Source organism: Prinia subflava, chromosome 7 (assembly GCF_021018805.1).
Source record: "Prinia subflava isolate CZ2003 ecotype Zambia chromosome 7, Cam_Psub_1.2, whole genome shotgun sequence".
Taxonomy (NCBI): domain Eukaryota; kingdom Metazoa; phylum Chordata; class Aves; order Passeriformes; family Cisticolidae; genus Prinia; species Prinia subflava.
In genome coordinates, this window is record NC_086253.1 from 28,417,410 (window position 1) to 28,443,934 (window position 26,525).

General features: G+C 41.1%; 1 protein-coding gene across 7 annotated transcripts in view; it reads right to left on the minus strand.

Annotated features, from left to right (window-relative positions):
• Positions 1–7,879: 7,879 nt before the first annotated feature.
• Positions 7,880–26,525, minus strand: part of DLC1 (DLC1 Rho GTPase activating protein) — a 246,968-nt gene continuing 228,322 nt past the window's right edge. For all 7 annotated transcript variants that reach the window (XM_063401997.1, XM_063402000.1, XM_063401999.1 and 4 more), the window contains 11 exons: positions 23,129–23,192; positions 18,924–20,350; positions 17,664–17,840; positions 15,585–15,744; positions 15,143–15,341; positions 13,004–13,217; positions 12,476–12,590; positions 11,349–11,570; positions 10,694–10,911; positions 10,348–10,521; positions 7,880–9,813 (listed from right to left, as the gene is read on the minus strand). In XM_063401997.1, the coding sequence (XP_063258067.1) occupies positions 9,693–9,813; positions 10,348–10,521; positions 10,694–10,911; positions 11,349–11,570; positions 12,476–12,590; positions 13,004–13,217; positions 15,143–15,341; positions 15,585–15,744; positions 17,664–17,840; positions 18,924–20,350; positions 23,129–23,192 (3,091 nt within the window). In that variant the 3' untranslated portion in view covers positions 7,880–9,692. The remainder of the gene's footprint in view (positions 9,814–10,347; positions 10,522–10,693; positions 10,912–11,348; positions 11,571–12,475; positions 12,591–13,003; positions 13,218–15,142; positions 15,342–15,584; positions 15,745–17,663; positions 17,841–18,923; positions 20,351–23,128; positions 23,193–26,525) is intronic.

The window sequence follows — 26,525 nt, forward strand, 5'->3', positions numbered from 1 at the left end:
TAGCAGGAGACTAGACTGCAAATAAGACTTCAATCTTGCAATCAACCCAGCATTTTGTTTGAAATTGGTTTTATTGTCTTTCAGCCAGGCTAAAGCTGATGTCTGGGCAAAAGCATCCCCAAGGTTTGCTGTGTTGAGAAGAGCCTTGCAGAGCAGAGATCACCTGCAGCAGCTCAGGGGGGTGTGGGAGTGATGCAGTGTTTGTGCTGTGTCATGATCCTGCAGCAAGAGATTTTTTTTTTTTTATTACCCAGTGCTGGCTTCAGATTCTGTAACCACCTTAAGGTTCCTACTGTGAAGGTATGTTACCAGGGAAATGTGGAAATTCTTAAAATATCATACCTGTAATCTTTTAAATGACAGTATTTTCTTTTTTTTTTTCCTTTTACCCTTGAGTTTGCCTAAGCATTTTTTAATGAAGCTTATCAGTTCTGATATGTCAAAACTTGTTCCTGTGATTAGCATGCAGCATTAAGGTTCAAATATTCTGTTTGCATCTCTAGTTCAAAAACCTTTGTACTCTAGCTCCCCATCACAAAATGTAGTTGATGGCACGTATGTTTCGTCTCTTGTCTATCAAAAGTAATTTGAGTTAGAAATCCTCTGGAGTTGTGTATAGACAAGAAGCAGCTTTAAGGAAGGCTTGTTCTCAGCTTGGCCTTTGGATATTTTTGTATGAGTTTCTTGCAAAACTTGCACTTTCAATTTGTGATTACTGAAGCAAAATAATTTTTTCCCATCTTGGTGTTCTGGGGAAGTCTAACTGGGGAAGACAAGGCACAGAGGACATGAAGTTCATGTAGGAAAGCCGACTGAGGGACAGGCTTAAGTCATTCAAAGAGTCTGGGCTGAGCTCCTAGTTATACCAAAGGTTTTTGGATTATTCATTCCTCTCTGAGCCTGGGACAAAACCTGGCAGGGCAGTGGAACGTGGTGGGTGGGTAACCAAGTCCTGCACAACATGGAAAATGCTCGTGCCCCAAATACTACTTGTGGGACCAGTTTCTGTAAGAATTAGGCAGAAGAGAAGGGCAGAGCAGAGTGAGCTTGTTTGTTTAGACACACAATGTTTGCTTTTATTTCTCTCTATCTTTTCTAAGGGCTGTGACGGCACTTCCTTCCTAGTTCATTTGTGTGGCTGCCTGAAAGGGATATGTCTAAATAGGGGTCAGAGAGACTGCAGGGCACTTTGCTTGTTTGTTAAACAATATGGGAAGAAAACAGAGGCCATGAAGAATACCTCCCTCCCCTCTGTGCCCCAGGGAACATTCTTTATAAAATTTGGCAGCCACTCTGTCATTGCAAACCAGCAAACCACTGCACGGAGCGGCTGGCTCTGGAAACTGTTTTACTCATTTAACAGGATAGGAAGAGGAGCCAAAGGAAAGAAGCTTAAAAAAATTGTATAAAGCCTCAGAGAAAATCTTTACATCAGTAAGACAGAATGTTTGAACAGTAAAAAATGTGTGGTGGTTTTCAAGGAATTAAAAACAAAGACTATGACAAGCTTGACTTGTTACATGGTGCGTTATAAAAAAAGAGCGTAGTAAATATCATGTCATGTCCCAGATTGTGCTGCTGAACAATTTAAACAAATGCTCTCTCCAATAGTGACCATTGAAAGCCTGTTTGCACACCAGCACAAGAAACTTCCTGCAGGCTCTTGTGAAAAATACATCCAGAAGAAAGTCCAAGTCCTAGTGCAGAAATTAAAAATAACAGGAACTTTGGTATTTATATTTTTCTCAAAGATCTGCAAAAAACTAATAGCAAATTCGAAATGCAGATTTTCAAATTATGGAATTCCAAGTTATGAAAATGATTACTTTATCATAGAGTGGATGGTGCCAGAAAACAGCTTGTTTTGCCTTCTTTCCTCAGACCACTTGGTGAGATTTTGAATCAGTGTCTCTAGGCTCTTTTCTAGCAGTAAACTGGGGATATGATTCTATGCAAGCCTAAAACTTTAGATATTTTAGAGCTTCCCAGGGTCTGCTAGTTGCTTAGATTTTTATTGAATACATCCCTAAAGTGTGTTAGCCATGACTGGCCTGCTTAAACCTCTGTGCTTCTCAGCAGCAGGGCCTCTGAACTCGATCCCTGTTCTTGACATGTCGCTCATTCCCTCAATGATTTTGCTGATAGGATGCTTGGGACATAGCTCCCCCTCCTTCCCCATCCTATATGTCTGTTGAATTGAACCTAGTTCAGTAGCTACTCTGTCTGATCTTGTTTACAGTTAACATGAAAAGGCCAGTGCTTTATCTAAAAAGTTAGGTGGTAATTTTATACATAGTCATTTATTCTTATCTTAGGCTGGAAGGGTGGAGACAGTGAACATGAATGTAATTTCTTTTGGTCTGTGGTTCAGAAGCTAGCTAGAAAATCTTGACTTTTCTACTTGCTCAAGGTCATTCTTAAAAGGCCTCAAATGTAATTTAATGTGTTTTCAGAGGTCTCCAAAGCCAAGTAAGGGAGCTTGCAGACTAAGCACTGTGTAGTGTTAGTGCTGCTGTGGGTACCATTACAGCTCTGGAATTCATGAGCAGTTGTGATCCCATCTAAATGTTTCTACTTTATTGAATTCTTGCCTTGCATTATGAGGAGTGTGTTTCTATGGTACACGCCCCTGTACTTGGCACTGGTGAAGCTGCACCTCAAATCTTGTTCTCACTTTTGGGCCTGTCACTGCAAGGAAGTCATTGCCCAGAGAAGGGCAGCAGAGCTGGTGAGGGGTCTGGAGTTCTTCTGAGGAATGGTGAGGGAGCTGTGGTGGTTAACCTGGACAAAAGGAAGTTCAGAAGGGACCTTATTGCTCTCTGCACCTGCCTGAAAGGAGGCTGTAGTGAAATGAGGGTCAGTCTTTTCTCCTAGGAAAAAAGTGACAGGACGAGAGAAAATGCCCTCAAGTTGCTCTGGGAGAGGGTTGGATTGGATATTAGGAAAAAATCTTTTTGGAAGGGGTTGTCAAGCATTGGAACAGGCTGGCCAGGGAAGTGGTGAAGTCATCATCCTCAGAGTTCCTTAAAAGCTCTGTAGATGAGGCACTTGGGCCACACTGTTTAATGGAGGGTTTGGCAGTGCTGAATCAATGGTTGGACTCAACCATCTTAGTGGTCTTTTCCACCCAAATGGATTCTGTGGTTCTATGGATACTTTGGATTCATGAGGAGTGTAGCACAGAGATGGGATGCCCTTTGGGGAAGAGAATTACCATCAGTTCTCACCAGGGAAGACATGAATCATCCTCATCTGCTTTTCCCCTCACTGGGATGTAGGTGCTTCACCATTGCTGAGGATTACAGGAGGCTCCACCAGAGCTTTTCAGTTTCAGCAATTTGTATGTACTTCTCCCAGTCTTAGATAATGGAGTAAAAGCACCTAAGCAGGGAGGGCAGGTGCCATTCTCCAGATACATTACCTTAATGAATATCCCTTTCTTTTTAAGAAGGTCTAGAGGGCTTTCAAAGCTGCTTTTCCATGTATCTTAAGTCAGTTTTCATTGCTATCTGCTGAATGAAATTGTTTGTAGGCAGCAAGGTTTTACCATTTTCCTCCTTTTACTGAAGTACTGATTTTAATGTTCTTCTGGCTTTGTAGGCGATAGGTGGGGTGAGGTATCAGTGATATGTGATATTCAAATTCAGTTTGGATTATTGCTTGTATTATTGTATGATTTATTACTCGTTTTATGCTTTGGAAGCTCTAGTTGATAAATTATGCAGGTGACAAAAGCTTCAATAAGAAGTGAAAAAGCCCATGTGTGTTCTTCAGACATTCTGTTGAGAGAGAGAAATGGAAAGAGTACAGACTGCTAGAGTTTATATGATTGAGTTAAAACAAATGTTTTAGTATCTTTGCATTCTTCTTCATATGTTTAAATGCTCTATTGTACAACTTTCCCCAGAGATTTGGGTAAAAAAGTAGCCTATTAAAAACATCACTAACCATACTGTCAGTGTTTCTGTGAACTTGAATTATAGCCTAGCTGAAGGTGACGTGTTTAACCAGCTCATAACAGTGCCTTGACTGAAATTTATTTTCTTTTAGTTGTTTTTGGAAAAAAAGGCAAATACTTACGAGATGACCTGCTTGTTTTGAATAGACCTGTCAGACTGCTGTCACTAAACATGTTGGAAGTGTTTAGCCAAAACTTTAGAAGAACCATTCCTCTATTACTCACACCTTGCACATCATCTTAGTTTGGGCTGCTTTATGGATGTAATCTACTTCTGCTGCTAGCTGGCTTATTTTAAAAAATGACAATTCTCTCAAGTGACATTCACGTGTTTTAATTGATGCCACCCTTTCCTGAAATTCCCTTTTCATTTGCAAATCATCTTCCTATGTCTCTAATAAATTAAGGTATAAGTTCTCTAAAATCAGAGCCATCTTGGCTATTATCACCCTGTCTACCAGCTTATAACATGCTTATGTCATCATATCATGGAAAAAGCTGTTTAATTTCCTTCCCTGGAATGCCTACATTATTGTACTGGCCCTTTTAACACTCTACCTTTTGAATATTTGATTTTTGAATAGTAGTATTCTTTCATTCACTAAGAGTTCTTTTCCTAAGGAGCTTTTCCATTTTTAGTGTTATAAAACCTTAAGAAATGTCTGTGTGGGTTAGGAGCAACTGTGATATTCAGACCGACCACATCACCCTTTTATTACCTGGGCTAATGAAGTGACAAGTAGAACACTGGTACCTGGAAAAGCATGCACAACACACTTGCTGTAGGTCTTTTTCTTCCTGTAATAAGGAAAATCCCCCAAGCCTGTGGAAGCATGGATTTGATTCTCTCTATGATGGGCAAATCATGCTAATCTGTTATAGATCTTTCTGGATTTTCAGTAAAACTTAGGAAAGCAACAAGTTCTCACAGTTGTGTGGTAACCTCCCCATGCTGCTCTTCATGCTCTTGGCCCATGGTGGGAAGGCACTGCATCTTCTAATTTAAGTGCAAGTCCAATAAAATCTAAGCAAATTGCACTCCACAACCTCCAATGCAATTTTTAGAGAAAGACTTATTAGTAACTTCCAAAAGAATTGAGATATTTTATTTTTGACACCAGATTTTTTTCTTGCTCAGCAAGGCAGTGCTATCTGACAGTGCTTTAAGGTCAAAACTGGTAGCCTGTAAGTCCTGTATTCATGGCAAAAAAATGAAGAGAAAACCTTTGTTGTGTCTTTGTGATGCTTTATGGAAGCCAGGAAGCAACGATTCCAGGGTTTGAGCATGCGCAGTTTTAAATTATTTATGCTCTTGCTGCTTCTCAGGGAGAGATTGTCCCACAGTCTCAAAGACTTCTTGCTGTGTGGAAAATGCCTTTTCCTTTCCTTCTGCCTCACATTTTCCATTAACGAATTTTTATCCCGTCTTGTACGCCCACTCAGCTAGTTTGAACTCTTCTTCTGGGTTTTTATGACCTTCCAGTGCTAGTAGACATTTACTACATCCCTCTTGTCTTGGGGCCAGACTGTCTTGAATCTCTCTCTATAAATGTGCCCCTTCAGTGCCTTAATCTCTTTTGATGGAATTTTTTCTTCTTTGAATTCTTTCCCACACTTCACCGCATTTTGCTGTCCTTGGATTCAGCTTGCAAGTTCATTTCTTACAAACAATCTGGATGCCTCAGAATATAGAGGAAAATACAGTAGGATGGTGCAGAGGAGAGGAGAAATTTAGCAAGTCTCAAGAGCTTAGGAGAGTGCTCAATGCAAAAGGCACATGGGTGCCTTGCATTGCATAATAGCAATCAGATCTTCACCCTAATCTCTGGTGCTATGAAATAATTGGTTTAGAATTTGATACCTTTCCTTGCGAGAGAAATAAAACATTCTGGGTCAACAGATGAGAAATAGATGAAAGTAAGTTTTCAGAGATGCAGTGCAGGGTTGTATTGAGAAGTTATGGTGCAAGAGAGGTGAAGGAATTAGTGTTTCTTAATGCATTGCTGTTAAAACAGTATCATGTTTTCATTCCTTATGATTGTAGGACATTGCTTCCAGCACTTAGCAGATTGGTGTATAACAGCTAATTTTCATATGCCTTAAGTGAAAATATCCACCTTTTATAATGTATCCCGAGTCATGGATACTGTTTTCATATTAACATTCTCCTGGCACAGCCTCCTGTGGATACCAGGTCCTGCTCTTTCCAAGGTCTTGCACCAGGCTGCAGAGGTACAGCTTGGCATCACTTCAGTCTCCTTTTCCCACCCTGTCCATGTGTGTTAGAGACATCTCTGGCCTTTAAGGTGAAGACTTCTGATTATCTACAGCTTCATAAATATCTGATTGTGGAGTGTATTACTTGAGGAATGACAGTGAAACATGACTCTTTCTGGTTGAATTTGTCAGAAAGAAGTACTGAAATTCAGCATTACTGAAGCACAGGGCAGACTGGACCTGTGTTGCACCAGGGATGTGATGTGCACAGTTACTCATACCAGCACCTGGACAGAATGGAACAGAGGCCCAGCCTGCACTTCCTCTGTGACAATCACTGCTTAAATCAGGAGAACGTCCCAAGAGGAGTCAGTGCTGCTCTGAGTGACAGCTGACAAAAAAAACCCCAAAAACCCAGACAGGAAAGATTGAATTCTCTTGTTCTGCAACAACATGGTTATCTGCAAATGAAGGTGCCAAGAACAAAAACATTCAGGAGGCTGAGGCTACTTGGAAGATTCAAAATTAACTCATATTGTAGAAATATTTAGTAGAATGCTAATTTGAAAGTAACCTAAATGCATTTTAAACAGAATGCAGTATAAATCCTTAAGTTGCCAGAGGAATGTTGTGAGTTAGTGTAGTTAAAGATCCAAACAGAACCATCATTACAGAAAAAAAATTAGGTCTAACTCTGCTTGTTCCAAGGACGCAAACCTGAACAAATCTGTGGGGTGCTTTTTTTGTTTGGTTGTTTGTTTGTTTGTTTTTTTTTTGTTGTTGTTTTAATGTTCAATTTTTTAAGTATTGACTTCGGAAGAAAAAAGGTTCTATATCAGCCAAACAAATGACAGTCCCTTATCAGAAAGTTTCTCCGAAACTCTTTGATGCATGAGAATACCATATCTACAAGAGGTTTGCTTTTGCCAGACTCTGAAGCAGCATCCCTCAGAGGTCCTTGGGGAATGAAGTGGGAAGTGACAGCAACAGGACTTTGGGACGCTCAGGCAGAGAAAGAGTAGGGTGATGTTGGTGACTGAAAGGCAGCAGGCCTTCTCACAGCTGCTGTATCAGACAAGCCTCACAAATCAAAACCTTCCTTCAGATGCCTAAATTATATTTCTGTTGGCTAAGACTTTAAAAACTTTGAAAAGTTGCTTGAATTAACAGCTGTCTGGCTTGGTTTTTCACCTTAGTCAGTTGTTTGTATATCTTCTGGCCTCCTCTTTGGCTTCATTTAATTGCTGCGTGTGCTTTCACTTTCTCCAATTACTTTTACACTTGCATTTTTTGAAGCAAACCTATGACTCCAAAACTCCTTCTCTCTTTAGAAAATAGGAAAGCAATGAATTATTTTTCAGCATTGCATACTGCTGCTTTCCACTCTGTTAAATTCAAGCACACCTTTCTACAAGACCACAGCAAACCAGAAGTTTCTTCTCACTATTATAAAAGTACGAAGCAATTGACTAGAGAATATTCCTGTCCAGCTATCTGCCGTTGTGACATCCTGTCTTCCAAAAACTTTGAAGTTGCTTTGGTACCTGCCTTTAACAGTACTATAAATATCAGCCTGGGAGAGGGCGGGGGTGGCTCTGCTGTTGGCTGCAGTATGTAAAGAACCAGAAGTAAGAAAAACACCTCCCCTTCTTGGTATGAGAGTGGAAGGAAGAATGCAGAATAAAATAAAACTCATTATGAATATCCAATTTTAAACATTTAATAGTGCACTTATTGAGTATATTCTGTACAGACATCTATAGCAAGTTAAACATTTTCCTTTCTCTCGCGTAGATCATACTCATCATGTAAAGCACATTTACAATAGAAAACATACTTGAGGTACAAAAACCCGAAAAGAATATCTGAGGTATAAATACAGGTATATTTTAAATAATCTTTATCATGCTTAATCTATGTTTGACAGTACGCTGTGGGCAAGTATACATGTTTACAATAGAATGGTATGTACAACATACAATTTTACAAATTCAAAAGTGTTTGATGTAGAATATACAAGATTTTCCTACTCATGAGGAACATTGTTACTGGAAGTACTACATTATTTGCCATTATAAAAAAAATCTTCACCAAAAAGCTTAAAATAATACTGACAATGGTAAAAAAGTCTCAGTCAAGATTCCATCTTGCAACTCATTCATACTCTAGCCACAAAATACATTTATCATTTAATACTGCACCTTGAAAGTGAATCTTTACCTTTACAGTAAAACCTACAGAACGACATCTTTCCAGAGGACCTCAGGACTTCCTACAGTTCCTATAAGTTGATTCTTAAGAAGGGGAAAATATCCCAAAGGGTTTGAAACACAACAAAACCGAAGACAAAACTGCATCTTCCTTTCTGCTCCCAAATATAACCCTCCAAACTGCTCACATGCGGGTTCTGTTCATGTTAACATGCAGCTTTTAGGAAAACAGGCAGAGGGGTGAGAAAGGGAAAGAGTTTGTGTGACTTTCCCTAGCCAAGTCACCCCAGCTGCTACTGCAGGAGTCCTGCCACCTCCTGGCACCACAACTCCAGTGTTGACTTTTTTCCTCTTGAGCCATTAGAGTAAAATAAGATATATAAAAGCTCATTAAAACACCTATAGATAACGCAGGTAGGAATAAAAACAATGGACATTTTCTGTTTTTAACAACTGATGTTATTGGTTCTCCTCACCGTTGCAGACATTTCATTTCTAAGCTGTTATGTTGCTTTAAAGTATATTTACTTATATTTGCTATAGGATTGCTCATCACTCCTAAAAGATCATCTGGGTAAGGAGTAGACAGTAGCTGAAGCAAGCCTCTTGTAACATCTGTTTAGGGTTCTCAACAAGTTTAGAGCTGAGGAAAAGGCAGAACTAGCACATTCGAACGATGGCTACTCCTGGTCCACAGGGGAGTCCCATTCTAGGTTGAACTGTATCCAGCATACTAAAATCCATTCTGGTTTCCTATCAGTGTACCAGACACATTTCAAATTCAACTTCTTCTATCCTTTCAACCATTAACACACTCATTCACACTTTAATCTCTGTGCAAACCTTTCTCTGCTTATCTCAGTGAGAATACATTGAAGAGTACCAACTATTCCAGTGGATACACCAGTCCCTCAATGCACTACAAATAAAATGACATGAGTATGTACATAAAGCTAAGTATCTCACATGGGAATGATGAGCCTTCACCATATTTCATAATATATTTGCATTTAAAGAAATTTGCTTCTCAGAAGCAATTCAAACCATCTAATAGTATTTTTTTTAATTTTTATTTTTATGCACAGTTCTCCTATGTATTCCAGTCGAGGCCTACATTAGAGACCTTACACAGACAGGAAGCAGCTTTAAAGTGTATGGTGTGGCCACAGTCAGGTTGCCACGCTGTCCTCCCTTCATGACACAACTTGCAGGTGGAACTCAGGTCTGGTCTGCAGCACGCACGTCTCAGTTCTGGGTAATGTCTGTGCTGCTGAGGTGGGCAGCACATGGCTGTTCCTCTTCAGTAGTCACCTGGATTTTACCTCCTTGCTCTCAGGACTCTGCTGACTGAAAGAGTCTCGTATCTTAACAACTTCTGATGCACACAAGTGTCCAAAAGACTTGGTGTACCAGTCTGGCATGTGGCCCCTGTTGAGTGGAGGGAAAAGTAATCATGAGGTAGGTACCAGTGACTTTGTACATATATTCTTAGTCACAAGCAAATCTATATCTAGCTGGTTAAATGCCTGACTAGGAAATCTCTTTAGTACTGCTTACTGTGCAGCTCAACCCTACTAATGTATAGATTGGCTCAAAAACAAGTTTGCCCCAGTAAGGAAAAATTATGGAATGTCTTGTGACAACCTGGTCCCCTTTACTAGCTTAGTATTAAAATTAACATGTCCTTGCACCCATATGACTGTCAGAGGAAAGGGTGGGGTTGTACACCAACAGTGACTGTTGAGCACATACTGGAGGCTTCTAATGCAATAAACTACCCCTGCTGCCAGGTGTGCACTGAAGCCAGCTTTCTGTGACATCTCAGAGACGTGTGCTTGCCTTTGGGAAGGATGTACTACTGGCCAAGCTAAAGTCCGTTCAACCACCTAAGTATTCCACCGACCATACTGAAACCATACAAGGAAAATTACCACCTCCAAAGGACAAAATGGGATTTCCTACCTTAAATCAATCCTGCACATGTAGGTAAGTTTCGATTTTCCTGACCCGCAGGGCTCAATCAGATACCTCGACAGGAGCACATTGACTCTGACACCTGCCACAGGAGCCCGGTCATGGTCCACTGAGGTTGCTAGAAGCACACAGGCTCCTTTGGGGAAGTTTGTCCTCCATGTTCTAAGAAAAAAGAAGAAAACCAAAAATCTTTTATTTGACAGTAATTCAAACATCTCATAAGAATTCAAACTAGGCCCAAATAGATATTTGCCAATATAGCTGATATTATAAAGAAATAAGCAAGGTTGCCATATGTGTAGGATATAAACATCATTGCATATGAATGTCTTACCTTAAGACTACAAAGTCCCTGGCTGGGTGAGGTGCCATGCTGTTCTGGACATACTGGTATATATCTGTCTGGCTATCCAAAGGCTCAATTACTTTTGACTCTATAAGATCTTCATCCCAAAGATGCTGCTCTTTAAGTAAACGATTTAAAACATCCTCTGGTGTAGCTGAGATTTCAATTGTAGTTTTCCATAATCGGAGTGGGGGACCTTCACACACCTGGAGAAAATTAGCAGAGTCCTTAATTTTCTTCTTCCTTACATTTTTTTTCCCAAGCTTATTTTTTAAGAATCTTATTGAAACACTTCTCCATCTGCTACTTCTGAGCTGTACAAGATCAGAGATGAGAAATTTCTTTCCTGCTGCCTGCATAGTGACTCAGCTTGTTAAGGTTTTGCATGTGTGAGTGAAGGCGTGTAAATTCAAAACAGTGAACACTCCTGGGCGAATAAACAGAAGAACACAAATCAGTGTGTGTTGGCATACTATTGCTGAAAGCCATGGTGGTTTTATACTGTGTGCAACTGCATCAAAAGATCAAGTTTTCTTTCTAATATCTATCTGCAAAGTAAAGATGTGTACTGAACCTTCTGTAATATCCTATGTCACAAGTGAGCTAAAACCCAGATCTGTGGTGTGAGTGACAGGGTGCATACCTTCTTGTATGCCAACTCTGCTTGCTCTGATGTGGAGCAGCTGACCCAGCCTTTAAACTTCTCCTTCATCTCCTTGAGCAAGTCCTCCACGCAGTCCTGGAGGTAGCAGTGGTAGTCGGAGGGCTCAGTGTTGCTGCTGCTGCCCCGGAGCTCCTCCAGGCTGAGGGGACGCAGGTCCTGCTCCGTGTACGAGTTCCGACCCCTGCTCATTTCTTCTGGTATCTGAGGGGTGACAAGGGTGAAGTCATGCTCTTGCAGCTCTTTCCCCAGATTACTGCATTAGTCTAGCAGCTCCACAGCCACAGGGACATGTGTATGTTAGTTTTGTAAATGATGGGATGTGTATGTGTCAGATTGAGCACTCAATATAAAGGAATACCAAAATAAGTTTGTGACTTTGATTTAACTCAAATTATTCTCTCTTTTATGGGGTGTCTTATTTTATTCTGTGGAGCATCCCCCTTTATTACACAACTAGATTCATTCCCACAGCACAGTTTAGCCTGCAGACTGAAGGAAGAAGGGGACATTGTCAGCTGCAAGAAAAGAGACAGGCATGTCTTCTGTTGAGGGCTCTGAGAAGATTTGATGACAGTGAGGAAAACCAGGACTCGACTTGTCTGGCTCTCCCTCGCAGGCCCTCGAGGGAGCATGCTGTAGTTCCTACAGATCCTTCAACCTATGGTATGACAGTGTTACGTTCCAGGATGCTTCTGTGGCCTGTCTTGCTAACTCTCAGGAATTTAAGTATAAAATGAGCACTGAAATTCCTGGAAATAGCTTCTTGCTTTGTAATTAGAGCTGAGGTTGACAGACCCTCATGGCTGCACAATAAAAATTTGACAATGTATTCCAAATGCAGCTTGGATGCAAAGAAAATGTGCCAAACCCCACAACTGCCTCCTGACTTGAGAGCACCAGTGCCAACAGAACAACTCTCTTATCCTTTGGCACCACTTCTAATTCATGTATGCAGAGAGATCAGGATGCAAAGGTTTTAAAAAGACTATTTATCATGTGTTAAACTCCATTAAAATAAAGACACATTCCTAGCTTTTTGTTATACAGCAGATCTATGACATCTGAATCAATAGTCCACCCATCAGTTTTGTAAACAGATGTTTTACCTGGAAGAGTTTCTTGCATTCAGCAATCATATGAGCTAGCCCTTGGGTTGCAGCCAGATTTTCATTTAGGTCCTTTTGATCGGGTTTGCCCAGGCTTGGTTTCCTTTGCATCACCCTTCACAGGGGAAAAGAGCACACACATACACAAATCCAGTTATTTGTTGCAGAGACATGTTTGGGAAGAGAACAGTAGGATTCCCAAATCTGCTGGTGATTGAGAGCAGTGCTAATGCTGGTACGAGGGCCTGGTACCAAACATTGGCATGGTGTTGCCAACTTCTCTTGCTACTCTTTCTCAGCCTTTTCTTTGGAAAGCCCTTCCTCCACCCACATTTTTTTTTCCTTATAAGCTTGTTTACATTTTAACAAATCTCCAACAAAAGGTAAGATCCCACAACTGATCTACAGCTGTCTGAGGTGTCTGAGGTGATCACAGCTGGCAGGATCAATCCCAGACCTTGCCCATGCACATTGCTGCCAGCTGTGCTAGGGCACCAGCAGCAGTGAGCCCTGATCCCAAAAACCTACCGTGGGGAAGAATTCTCTCTTTTGAGAGTGTTCAAGTGGAAGAGGGAAGGTGCTAAGCAGACGGCCAGGTTTGTTGGTGTCATCTGGTTTTCCTTCACTGCAGCTGTGACATCACTCAGGAAATAGAGAAGAATCTGGAGGACTTCCCTGTTCTCATCAGGTAAAAGCATAATGGCAGCCTTGATAGCCTGGAGACGCTGATCCTTTGGCACATCTGCATAACATTAGTTATTAACATTAGTCTCATCAGCCCATTGATTTTCCACACACACAGCATGAATACCTCCCAAAGCAAACTCCAGCTTCAAATATTTGACTCGAGTTTGAAGTGATTTCCTTCAGGATGCCTACCATTTGTAGGAAACATGAAGGAATTTTTTTTAACCCACTAGTTTAACTACCCTCAGCTATTTCCTGCCTCACAAGAAATGCAAGCAAGAAGCTGTGCCTAGGCCAGAGTTAATTTTAGATTTAGCTTCAACAGCTACATGCTCCTGCAGATGCATTAAAAGGACAGAAGCCTGGATTCAGACAGGGAACAAGCAAACATAGTCTAGCCAATTTAGCAGTTCTTTGCCTTGCAAAGAAATTTAAAACATGAATGCATTTTAGAATAGGTAAATTAATTAAATAAATTAGCTAGCAAACCTTTTCAAGAGTGATGTCATAAAACATCCAGAAAGTGCTTTACTGAGCAGAGAGGGTTACTTTATTGAGCAGATCATTCAAAGTCATGCAGTGGAAAAAGAAAGTCAACGCTGTGAAGCCCCATACCACTAAACAGCTCCTTGGTTACAGACAACAAACAGCCATTGGAAAAATTTGATGTGTCTTTATATAAAGCCTACTCCTCCAAACTTGAAAGGAAAAAAAAAAGTGAAATAACCCAGACCAGATCTGCTTCTTATAAAGGGATTTCCAATAAGCCATCTCTGAAGACAACATCAGAGTCTGAGTCTTGGAGCATTTATATCATCATTAGCAGCCTACCACCCTCACTGCACGTCTCATAATACACATTGTGCTACCCAGGTACTTAACTGGTATTTACTTTGGGCTTCAGCAACTTTGTAAGGCTAGCAGGTGAGTTCACAAAGCAGTTTTAAGCAAAAATACACTGTTTTCTATGCTCTCCTCTCACTCAGCTCAAAGCACATTTAAGCCACGTGCATTCCAGTGTGTAGCCTGGTGCATAGCACCAAAGCAAACAGAAATTTTGCCCTTTGCAGGGAATCAAAATTTACAGCTGTTTTAAGGCTCTTTGCTTTACACAGAGATAATACTTCCCAACCACCTCTGGGAATTCCTCAGACGTACCGCCTGCAAAAGGAAAGGAACATAAACTCCTGCAATGCTCTGTCAAACTTTGGTTTTGTCTCTAAACCCACAGAGCTGCTGTTTAATATGCATGGAGGTGGAGAGCCTGATTAATTTTCTCCACAAACCTGCTTGGGAATCCAAACACATACAAAAAAATGCTTGCACTGAAAAAATTGTCTGTACGATATTTTAAAACTTCATCTCCACCTATGGAGCTCTGAAGGAAATTCATGTAACATTTTTGTAATTATTTCTTTTCACAAGCATTGATAAACTCCATTTATTTAATGTGATTTACTCTGAACACTTTATGGTACTTATCTGTAAAATAACTGCAAGTCAGTAACAGAAAAGCTTACCACTTAGAGGTTGTTTTTAAACAGTTGAGGTGAAGGATAGCAGAAAATGAATTATAAGAAAATAAAAATTTTTGGTAGGCTTGCCAATCCCCTCAAAAGCCCCAAACTCTGTTCAGATAGTGTCTACTTAACCACATCTAATGTGGCTTATTTTCAAACCATAATATCAAGTATGCTCAAAGAAGAGAAGAACATTTAGAGCAAGTGATGAAGGATTTATATTTGTTCCTGAACTAGAGAGAAAGGTGAAATTAAAAGAACTTGTACTATAAATTGTTATAAAACTACAACACACACAAAAAAAATCCATTCCTTAGTGGCAGCCCGAACTGTAACAGTTCCTGGAGAAAGGCAAAGGCCAACATAAACACGTGCAGCACCCAGAGCAGCAGCGTTACGAAGTTCCACCCTTGCCACACAAATGCCCATTTGTTATGGGCTGCAGCATCTCAGTACTTACACTGGTATATCTGCAGGAAGGTCTCAGAGAGCTTGTTGGTCATGAGAGGCTCAGGGAGGTCACGGAAGAATTGCTTCAGCATGTCTGCCACATCATAGGCAGACTGGCCCTCATAGTTGACACTGTCTGTGGAACTCTCGTTCATTTGACGCAAAGCCTGGATTCTTGATTTGACTCCAGATTTCCTGAACAGTCCAACCTAAATATACATAAAAGTTGTAATGGATTTGTAATGGATCTAGAAAATATGAAATGGAAGCATGCCCTTTAGCTTCCTAAGTACGGGCTCTGATTTTGTGGAAAGCTTTCCACAAAATTAATTATCTACTTTTTCCTGGTTTGAGTCTAGTTTTTTCAGTCTGGCCCAGGAACAATAAAAACTAATGGAAAGCTGGGCTTTGGGTGGTGCATGCATGTGGAATAACAGAATACCAAAACACACCTGATCCAGACAGTGGTTGCGGAGGTACCTCATGGCTTGCTGAATGCTCTGGGGGAGAGGCTGCCCTGTGCGCTGCACATTCACTTGCAGGGGTACTCCAAAGACATTTCGGTCTTTATAATCTGGCACCTTTATTCTTTTCATAAATTTTGGTACTGCCCTATTGAAGCAAAGGGAATGACACATGAAATTAAACCTCTGTTGATTATTTATCTTCTGTATTTCCAGTAATTTGGAAAGTAAGTGAAAATAAGTGAAACACTTTTAGTAACATGAACAATAGTGACAGTATAAATTAGCTAATCCACTCAGGGCTGGAAAGGGTGAGAGGAAAGAAAACAAGAGTTTCTCTAAGAGGAAGGCTTGACATTTGGGGCAGTATGCTGCCTCCAAGTATTAATGTGGTGCTACTCCATCAATATTAGGAGGATGAAAGCCACAGGGTAAAACTGCAGGGGCCAGATTGAATTGCAAAAGAGTCAAAATAAATCTTGCGGTCAGTGACCCCTTATAACACTGCTTCTTTAGGTTTCAGGAAAGATGGGCATTTGAACAATGAGCTTTTGTATGTCAACTACTTGTTCTGCAAAGTCCTCAAACTGGGTCCACCACCCACCAGCGTGCAGAACAGCAGGAAACTGATGTAATACATTTGAGTTTGTCAGCTAAAAACTTCAGCTCTATAAACAACCCCTTTGAGGGACCCCCCTCCTTGTCAGCCAGTGACTTTTGTTACCCCCACCTCCCACTCCAGCTTCATTGAGAGGCCTTTCCATCTGCTTATGACTCCAAGGAAAAAGTTACTAAACACAAAGAAATGATTTACCCCTGTGTCCCCCAGAGTATTTGTTTTATAAAAGGGAAAAAACACACTAAAATGTGAAAATATTGAGGTCATTTTCCTAAACAGGGAGGAAAGCTAATGTCCAGTGTAATAACTAATAGGACACAGTAGCACTGAAAACAGGGAGATATTTAACATTTCAATATCCAGTACAGCCATACAAACAGTGCATTGGATTTACAGCTGACTAATCTGTTACACAGTAAAACAGAACCAATTTGTGTTGCCGTATAGTTAAGTTTAGGACATTATTGATACATGTATGAATAATACTTGCTTTGTCAAAAACATGCCAATGGAATGTGAAAAAACACATTGCGATCTCCACTGAGAATCTGAAGCATGCAGGGATAACTGGTCAATACTTATTTCTGTCTTTCAGAACAAACAACTTCTGTATTTAGAAAGACTGACATAATAACAGCCTTTGAACAGGAGGTACTTTGATGCCGAAGCTAAATACTCTCTGTGACTCCTGGGGAAGGGAGGACGCTGGCCTGTGGTAGGGACAAGAAAAATTTTATTTGCGTCCTTTGCATCCTGAGGGTTACACAGGCTGTACTGCAGATACGATAATAAAAGAGCTTTCTATTTCATTCTTCTCACCAAAAATATTCAATTGGGTTACAAACACCTGGCCACAGCAGAAACTGCTGCCTACAAAAAACTCCATGGTTCTCCCAACCTTTCTTCTTCTCTCCATCTCTTTTGCAAGCTAACTGATTTATAGTGCCTTAAAAAGGGAAAACAGAATTTTAGCTAGTGAGATACTAGAATAAAGAGAAATTTACATTATTTAATTACATCATTATGTAAAGGAAATAATGCAAGTATTTAAGAATAACTGAAGAAAAGTGAGCCTATTAAGACTGGCTGCAATTTGTGCCACTGCTTGCTAACTGCCTCAATAAACAAGTGGTCCTTCTTTTGCTGTAGATACTGAACACCTTCCTCTTCAGAAAGCTGGTCTGTACTTCATTTCTTTGGTTCCCTCACATGTCTCCATAAACACATCTCTGAAGCCTAATAGGATTACACTTACGTAAAGGGTAAGCAATTTTAGCCCCGTCTTAGGAAACCACAAATCACTGTCAGCACAGGCTGCAGGAAGAAGTGCAAATATGGAAAAAGAGGGATTGGACACATGCATTGCATCTTTCCCAACATTGCCTGGGACAAGCACAACTGTCATGCTCGCATAGTTGGGCTCTCTACACACAGTGCTGTGTCCTTACCAGCTGAAACCATGCTTGTTGGAAGGCGTGTACTTCTCCAGGAGAGCAGTCAGCTTCAGCAGAGAGTACTTCTGCAGCAGGTTCATCTGTGCCACCGACTGGCAGTTGATCTGCAGCGATGCCGAGCTCAGGCTGGGCCGGTGGGAACTCTGGAAGCTGTGCCACCTTAGCTTGTGCCTGTGGAGAAGATGGGAGGCAGAGAAAGAGCAGATTACTGAAATGTCTGTGCAAGACACGTGCAGGAATTACTGCAAATGTACTGCTGAGATCCCTGCCCTTGGCAGCTGCATTCTTCTGAGATTTCACAGGCATCAGCCAGCAGCGCCTCTGCCTCATCTGGTGTGATGCACCATGGGCAGGTGCTTCACACATGCACTCTGAGCTGACCCACAGCTTAGTCCTAGCTATACAACTCTGCCCTACCAGATATCCTCCAAGGGCTCCAATGCCCTTCTCCCAAAGTCCTTTCAGTATTATGGCAGTGGGAATCCAAAAAATCCATTAAGAAAAAATGGCATGAATTTTTAAGACATATCAAATAGGAACTCTGCACTTCTAAAAGTCCCATTAAATTTATACAAGCAGCTGTAGATGACTAAATGATTTGCACCACATTTAAAGGAAGATGGGAAACAAAGCTAGAAAGAATTAACATCCTTGCTCTACTACCAATACAAAATACAGTCATGGTAAAACTCCTAGCAGAATCTGAAGGCCACTGGAACTCCCCCAGTCTCCCACTGTGCTACAGTGATCAAGAGAATGTAATCAAGCCTCATTTCCCCCACAAATTTAGTGCCCTAGCATGCTATTAGAAACAGTCTGCTACTGAAAAATGCAAGTTTTTGAAACAGTCTAAAAGTTAAGGCTTTTACTACACACTGACACAAACCAGAACATACTTATTCTTGGTTGTCCTAGCCAACTTAAAAAGTGATTAATCCTACTTGATGGCCCTTCCCTCCTATGCACCAGTTTGAAGAATTATTGTGCCCCAAAACTGTATCAACTTTGCTTTTTCAACGACGACTCAGGCTGAACATACAAACATACAGCTATGAATTGTAGGAATCACAAAGTCTTGCCCAAATACTTGTCTTGCCCATAGAGTTTTGGGAAGCAATGGAACAGCACATGTGTGCTTGAACGGCCACAAGCTTCTACCACACCTTAACGAAGTGTGGTGCAGCTACTATAGAGCTGCTGGGGCTGGAGGGGACATCCCTAGGCCACCCCAAGTCGTAATGCTCATGATCTCACCTGCTGGAACGTGTCAGCGATGCACCAACCCCAGAGTCTCTCCTGTCCTGAATCCCTGTGGGCTCTTCCGTTTCAGTCAGCGAATTCCCTGTACTGTCAAGGTCACTTGGGGTTCTTCGATCATTATCTACATCAAGGTGAATCTGCTTTGGAGAGGAAGGACATGGGGAGATGGAGTCAAGTGCTGAGTCAGAGTCCCCTTCATCTGAGAACTTCTCTGACCACTGGTTCACTATTCTCTGCATCCCTTTGACATGGTACAGGATGTCGTCTAGTTCTGGGAATATGTCTTCGTTTTCGAGGTCGGCCAGGTCACTTGTACTGGAATACAGGATTGAACCTGGCACATTGTCATAAATACTCAGGCGGCTGCTCACTGAACTGGAGGAGTTGCGCCTTTTACCCATGCCTAGCTCTTTGGAACTGTCGCCACTGTTCTCCCTCTGGAGGGTGAGGTGGCCGTGTCCATGGAAACTCCCTGTCCTCCAGTTCACAGAGGTGTTGCTTTCTGTAGGGGAGAAGTTGCCATTGGAGAGTGCTTTGGGGAAAGTGCCGGGCTTATGATCCTCAGGAATAAAAAACACCGTGTCTTCCGCAAAACTGCCCCGGTTCTTGAAGTTCTGCTCCATCACATCACTGAACGTTGACTGATTGAAGGGGTCAAAGCCTTCCAGGTACATGCCCACTCTTTTATTGTAGGCACTGAGGCTGCGTGTTCGTGTGACAGGACTGGGTGTGCTGACAGCGCTGCTCGTCTCAGACTGACTACTGCTGCTGCTGGTCTGGGTGGAGTTGGAGACGCTCCTCTTTCGTACCATAGGGAAGTTGATGTGATTGCCGTTGAGGGTGGAAATCTCCACGCAGTTAAGTTGTTTCAGTTTATCTTCATCCATGCCCTCCTGCAGGATTGGCCCGCTAATAATCAGGCCAAGCTTTGAAGGAGCTTTGCTCTTGCCATGGTGAGAACTCTTGATTTTAAGACTCTCCATCCTCTTGAGCAGGCTCTTTGTTTTGGACTTGGCGTTCTTCTCGTTGGCTTTTGTGTTGAAGCTGAAGCTATTCAGCTCCCTGGGCGAGGGCAGGCTGCTGAATGAGTCATCGTTGGCTACAAAATTGCTGGAGGAGCAAACGCTCACTATGGAGTTTGTCCTGGTGGTAGAGGCCTCGCTCTGCAGGGTTGGCTGGTGGCTGCTGGTGCTGCTGATGCTCAGAATAGAAGCCACCTCCTGGCGTTCGCTGAGGTCTGTGAGCACACTCTCCCGGCTCGCTGCGCTCGTCAGGTGAGGCGCTTCTGGGGACGGGATATTAAAGTCCGGTTTTGGAGGGAAGACATCAAACTCTTCAAGCCGCGACCACCTCTTGCTGTCCCTCTGAAAAGTCCATTTGCCACTTATTGCACAAGGTTCATCTTCATCTGAATCTTCACTCTGCAAAGTAGAACCCTGAAAGTATTGCTTGCAAACTGCACAAACAGCAAAGGCGGTTGCATTTAAATCCAATGTCCATTAAACTGCTTTAAGCACAGCCTTGTTCTCACTGAATTTAAAGTGAATACAGTATTTTACTTCAGGGAGAGGAAGATTAGGCCATAAAGCCTGTCATGGGAAAAGATAACTTGGTACAGGCAATATATTTTAACTGTTTTTAAATACAAAAGTTATACCATTCATAAAAAGAAACAAACAATACAATCTACTTTGAATTGTTCTATTTTAAAAACCCTAGTATCCATAGACTTTTAATTAATTGGTCACAGTGGATAGCCCTCACATCAATGGAAATTCCTGGCATGCATAACATTTTAAACTGAAGTCAGTCAGAGGTTGGGGTCCCTCTGGACTCCATCCAAAGCTACACTTTGTTGATAGTGGCTATATGTTTATACTCCTCTTTGCAATTATGAGATGTTTCTCATACATTCTGAATTTTAGTGGCTTAATTCCTTACCCATTTGGGAACTCTGAACAGCCTCCTCACTGTAACTAATGAGACAGCAAAAGAAGCTCTTGCACTGCTAGGGTGTGATGGCTCCAGGCTCTTACCTGGTCCACTCTTCCTCCCACAGGCTAGCAGCTAACATTTTAAGAATTTTCTGTGAATTCTCTACTTTGGTCTAGCTTCAGGCAAACTTTAACACTCATAGATAGTGAGTAGCAAGAGCTCACTGACAGTGTAGCACGTAGAGTAAATTGTAAATAACGTTTGATGTATGAGTAATGCTTAGAGTACAATTACACATACATCAATTACGCCTACAATCTTTTCATCTAAATACTGAAAGGGAATGATCCTGACATATTTGGTCTTCTAAATTTATGGAAAGTTTCATGTTATAAGATAGGGAGGAATAAAACCAATGAAGATATTTTAATATGACACCACATAATATCTTTGAATATGAAACCACAAAATAATCTTTGGTGTTTAGAGTAAGAAACACTAATTGCCACCCAGATCCACGAATTTCACTTCATTTGTTTGATTTGCTTTAATTTAAAAACAAACACATATGTATGCCCCAAACTGTAACTATTTGTGTGCCAAGAATACAAATATCTATTCTTTGAAAAACAAGCAAATTATTCATATTTCAAGTAGTTTATGTATGCATACTTCAGATCCTGATCATCTGCTAGTTTTTCTTTTTGCTTTTTATAAGACATTTAATCAGCTCAGGAAAATAAGTAAAATACTGTATTTATTTCTTATGACCAAATACACATGAGACATCATTTTCTTTGTCTCCCAACTACTGCAAGCTACTTTTGCCCATGACTCAGACATAAACCCAAGAATTCTGGCTTGCTTATTAGAGTTTTCGGCAGGAAAAAAGTAATCTGAAACTGCCAGTGGATAATAATGATGGTTTGAGAGTGATTGAGATTGATTGGAAGGCAAAAAGGAGAAGTAAAGTGAGTTTAATTTGCAAAGAAGTCAGTGAAAACATAAAGAAACATGTTTCTGTCAGCAGAATTTTTCCCTAGTGTTAAAAAGCTTTAAAAGTTAAGTATTGATTTTATTGACATCAAAAATGAAAGGGAATAGGCTCCAAGTCCATCTGCCAGAACATGGGTGGTAAATGAAATTCAGGAAGGACTGAAACAAAAGGTAACATCCAGACTTTGGAAGATCTGAGGTTTGGACCTAAAGTCAGGTCTGGTCTGACCTCTAATATCAACACTGATCATTCCACTGTTAACAAGGTTCAAGAAAAAGGATGAGAAATCTTCTGGTGGTCATAAATGACAATCCAGCTGTCTACCCCTACTTTCAAGGAGTTCCTACATATGCTGCCTCAGAGTGTTATCTTCTGGAGCTTGGATGCTCTTTCCAACATACCTCAAGCAGATAGGGAAAGAAGGGATTAATTCCTGGTAAACAACCTCAGAGCATTTGTATGCATTCTTGTTAGGGGTAGGACAGCATTGTACTGCCTTAACTCAGTCATCTTTATCTGCAGTTGTCATATCCCAGGGGAGGTGTCAATTACTGATCCCTCCTAGGACACACACAGAGTTTTAAGACAGCTATTGAGTGGTACCTTATTAGCCAGTCAGTACTACCTTACTGAAATTACAGTAGATGCTCTCTTATTTCTCACCCTGCTCCACAGGAATCCTGAAGATTCAGGAAACACTTTTAATTCCTGCTGAGCTCCCTGGAAACATGTAAACTTTCTGAAAAGGTAGCTGTTCTATTCTGAAAATATATTGGAAAGGAAGCAATGTGCCTAATCCTTTCCTTTGCAGGCCAAGCACAGTCTAACTGATCCTGTCTACATCATAATAAAATAATACGACTCTAACGTGATGGCAGAGAACCAAAACTGAAGATGACATCAAAGACAGTGGTCTAACATTAAGGTCAGCTCACTGTGGCCATCAAGCCTACTCTATAAAATCCTGCCTGAGTGCAGGCAGTAGGCTACAACACCAACAACCTCACTGGCAGAGAACTCCAGTGCCTTTCACAGTGGAAGCAGCGTCCCAGGGAGAAGCTTGCAAGACAACCATTACCCACTGCCAAGCCTTGCACTTTTCACTCAGTGAGAACACAAAAAGAAATGTAAGCAGATTTTTTTACTGTGTCCTTGCCAGGTTCTACTCAGGTGTAATCCTAAACTGAAGCTAAACAATCTGCTAGATTTTTTTTTTTTTAGTTTTATTAACACATAATGCTGTAACAGAAGAATTAAATGAACTTACCCTTTTCCTGTGGGGACTAATTTCTAGCTTCATCACTGCACATTTGTTTAAAGTATTTAAGCGCCTGCAAAGAGCAAAGGAAGCCATATTAAGAGAATACTCCAGTGTTTTGACACAGGCTATTCCAGTTCAAAGCTTTTGTGAAGGCTGTCCCCAAACTGCTCTGCATACAAATAGCCACAAGCAGAATTTCAATTAGAGCCCTAATTTACTTAACTATTAACCCATTACATTTGGCCGTACTCTAACTTCAGAGGGAGTGATAGAGGACTACTTATCACAATTGCCTGCACTAAAGTAAAGAGAGGTTAATGGAAACTTGGACTAAATTGAGAAATACATCACATCCTACAAATTGTAATAATTACATTTATTCTAAATAGCAGACATCCGAACCTTGAAACACTCAACCCTGACAGACTAAAAATAACAGAAAAGTCTTCCAGTTGGACACTGTAAACATGTGACTACATTAAAAAAAGCATATTGCTTTAAAATTGTACTTTATAAGCTGAAACTTCCCAGAGGAAAACTGATTTTCCACTTACTAGATGCCTATTCTGTTTTTGAACAATGATTATTTTCAATGCAGTTGTGGGAAAAGACCACTTGTCAGTTTAAAAAAAACCCAACCAGAATACAGACCCAATTTCTGCTTCCTAAACTGAAAGTTTCTTTCATATAGAAAATATTTTCCTGAAGGACTAAAATTTAAACAAAAATAAATTGCTGCAGCAGCAATAGCTAACCAGCCTCTTTGTGAAATGTGACAGCAGTCCAGATACATATCTTGAAGTACTGTATGAATACATATGAGTATTCCTCTATTCCTCAGTGAGCTGATCTGGTCATCTGGTAGGTATCCCTAAAACAACCAAAAAATTATCTTTCTTCTCCTCTCTTCCCCAGTCACTCAGTGTGCAGGGCTCAGCACAAGCAACTTAAAACACAGCAAAAATGGGTGCTATTCATGAGACAGCTCCAAGGCAGGTTAGGCTCAGGTTAGGCTGCCATGGTCTCCTGCCCTTTTTCATGCCTTGCCTTCCCAGGAAGTGCTTCAAGGACATGGTTCAACTAAAATCCATATTAATAAAGTGTGGTAAGAGAACTGCCAGTGCTATGGCAAAGCAAAAGGAAGAAACAGGCTGGGCATGATGCAGAAGGCAGAAAAACTGAAGCAGCAGCTTCATGGAAGTGATAGTTTAGTCCTATGTCAATACTTCTGCTCATGAGACTGTACTATGGGTTAGATGAGGAGACTAACTGAGCTGAAAACCAATTTTTCAATCTTTCTTGGAGTTGAATTTCCCCTGGGTCAGTACCCTGAGCTGTGTGAAGTGTTGTGTGTGCAGAGAGGAGGCATGAGGAGTAGGGCCGCCCCTTTCCTTCAACTGGGGCACAGCCCAAATTCAACCAAAGCAAAGCTGAGCTTTAAAAAGCCTAATTCATTCCAAAGGAAGTTACGTAATTTTCACATAAAAAGTCATTTGAGTGAAGTGCAAAGAAGAGCCTGTATCTGCAGTTTCGGAAAACTAAAAAGGAAAAGAAATGCTGACATGCCCTATTGCTTCAAATGAATTTTCTCAGATGCATGAAACTTGTACTCGAATGCAGAAAATGTGTGCACAGGGATAATTACTAGTTTGTTCTCTTTTGCCTTGCCTTTTATGCACAGGATTGGCTGCAGATGGTATTTACACAGGGCTTGATCCTGAAGCCATCAAAGAAAATGGGAAAGCTGCTACTGATGCTTTTGCTGCAAGTCATGAAGTAAAAAAGAAAAGGCAGTTTGATCTATAATTAGACCCAGCCACCACACATCAGAGAAGAGAAACAGGAAGAACTGCCATGGGTCAAACAGCAGGGCAGTGGCAGGTTAGAAAAGTTATCCAGATCTCTCTTTTTTATTCAGATTCCATCTTTGCTCTGAATTTAGAAGGCAAAAGGCTCAGTCCTGCTGGCTGCAGCTGGTGGGTACATGCACAAGTCCAGTGGATTCAGAGGAATTGTATTTATGGCGAGGCTGAAGGGTGAATGTCCCATTGACATGCTACACACAAAACTGTTTGGTTTTTTTTCAAGAGGCCACGCAAGCATCAGAAAGCTGCCTCCCTCTCTGCTATAAACACATTCTCCTCTCAAAGTCCTGGACCTCAAGACCAGGAAATATTAAACTGGTTTCAGTTCTATATTGTGTAATAATTTACAGATTTCACAGTGTTGCAACCTTTGACTTATGCAGAGAGAAGTTACCACTGAATCCCTGGATCAGGCTTTATCTAGCTCCAGCCTGTCTGACCACTAATAAAGACAATCTCTGATTTCACAAAGATTACATCCCCAGACTTCTCTCCTACTCAACTAAAACCCTTGAATTAGGTGGAAAAGGGTAGAGCAAAGACCTTTATTTTCACAGAGGGTTTTTTTAAAAAAATCTCCTGGCACACACCTCACAAAAATTAGTACAAAGGCAAGATAAGGTAACCCCCTTACGAGATTGAGTGAGGTTAAATTCAATAGCAGTGAGGCAAATAAATACATACATATATTTCTATTTATACTAACACATATTTAACATCAAGACCCCAAAATATTACCTTTTATAATCTAAATGCTCTGCAGCAATTGCATCAGGTCTGCAACTTCCATTACATGCATCACACATCTTGCTCCAACTTCTGCTCAAATTCAGGAGTGCCAAGGTCATTGACCTACATTGTACTATACTACCACTGAAAATACAGTACAATATGCAAAACTGCCTTCCAAACATATTAGTGTGTCTCAAAATCCAAGCTTACAGTTTGGTTTGTCAGGATGAGATTTACCTGTAAACTGTCATTAACCTTCACATATGCTTTGCAATACTTTTTTAAGCCTATAAGCACATATTCATTTTCTACAGATCTTCTCAACAAATTGATCTAGTTAATAAACCACAATTTTCTCTTCTGGGTCTGGACCTTCTCCTTTGTTAACTCCACTCCCAGGTATAAGTTCACTTATCATTTCTTTACTGACAGTCAGCAGACCTGCCTCATTCTTTAGGTCTGTCTCCTTGCCCAAACCTGTCCCTTTGCCTTCCTGAGAAGATGGGAGACAGAGGGACGGGGCAGGATTGCTGCAGACAGCAGCCACAGCCACTCTCCCCGCCTGCCTGTCTCAGTCTCGACCATGCCTCCTACCCTGGCCACTCTCTGGATGACTGTCTGGATGAAAAGATAATATTCTTTCCCATCATTTAGAGAAATGTCTTAGAGTCAGCCCTCTCTGAACATCTTGACATCCAGATGTTATCTTACTGCGATGGAGCATTCTATCTCCAAGACATCACTTTTCCTCACTCTCCATGGACTCCTACCTTGGCTCTCATTCTCCTTCATCCCAGTTCTGCAAA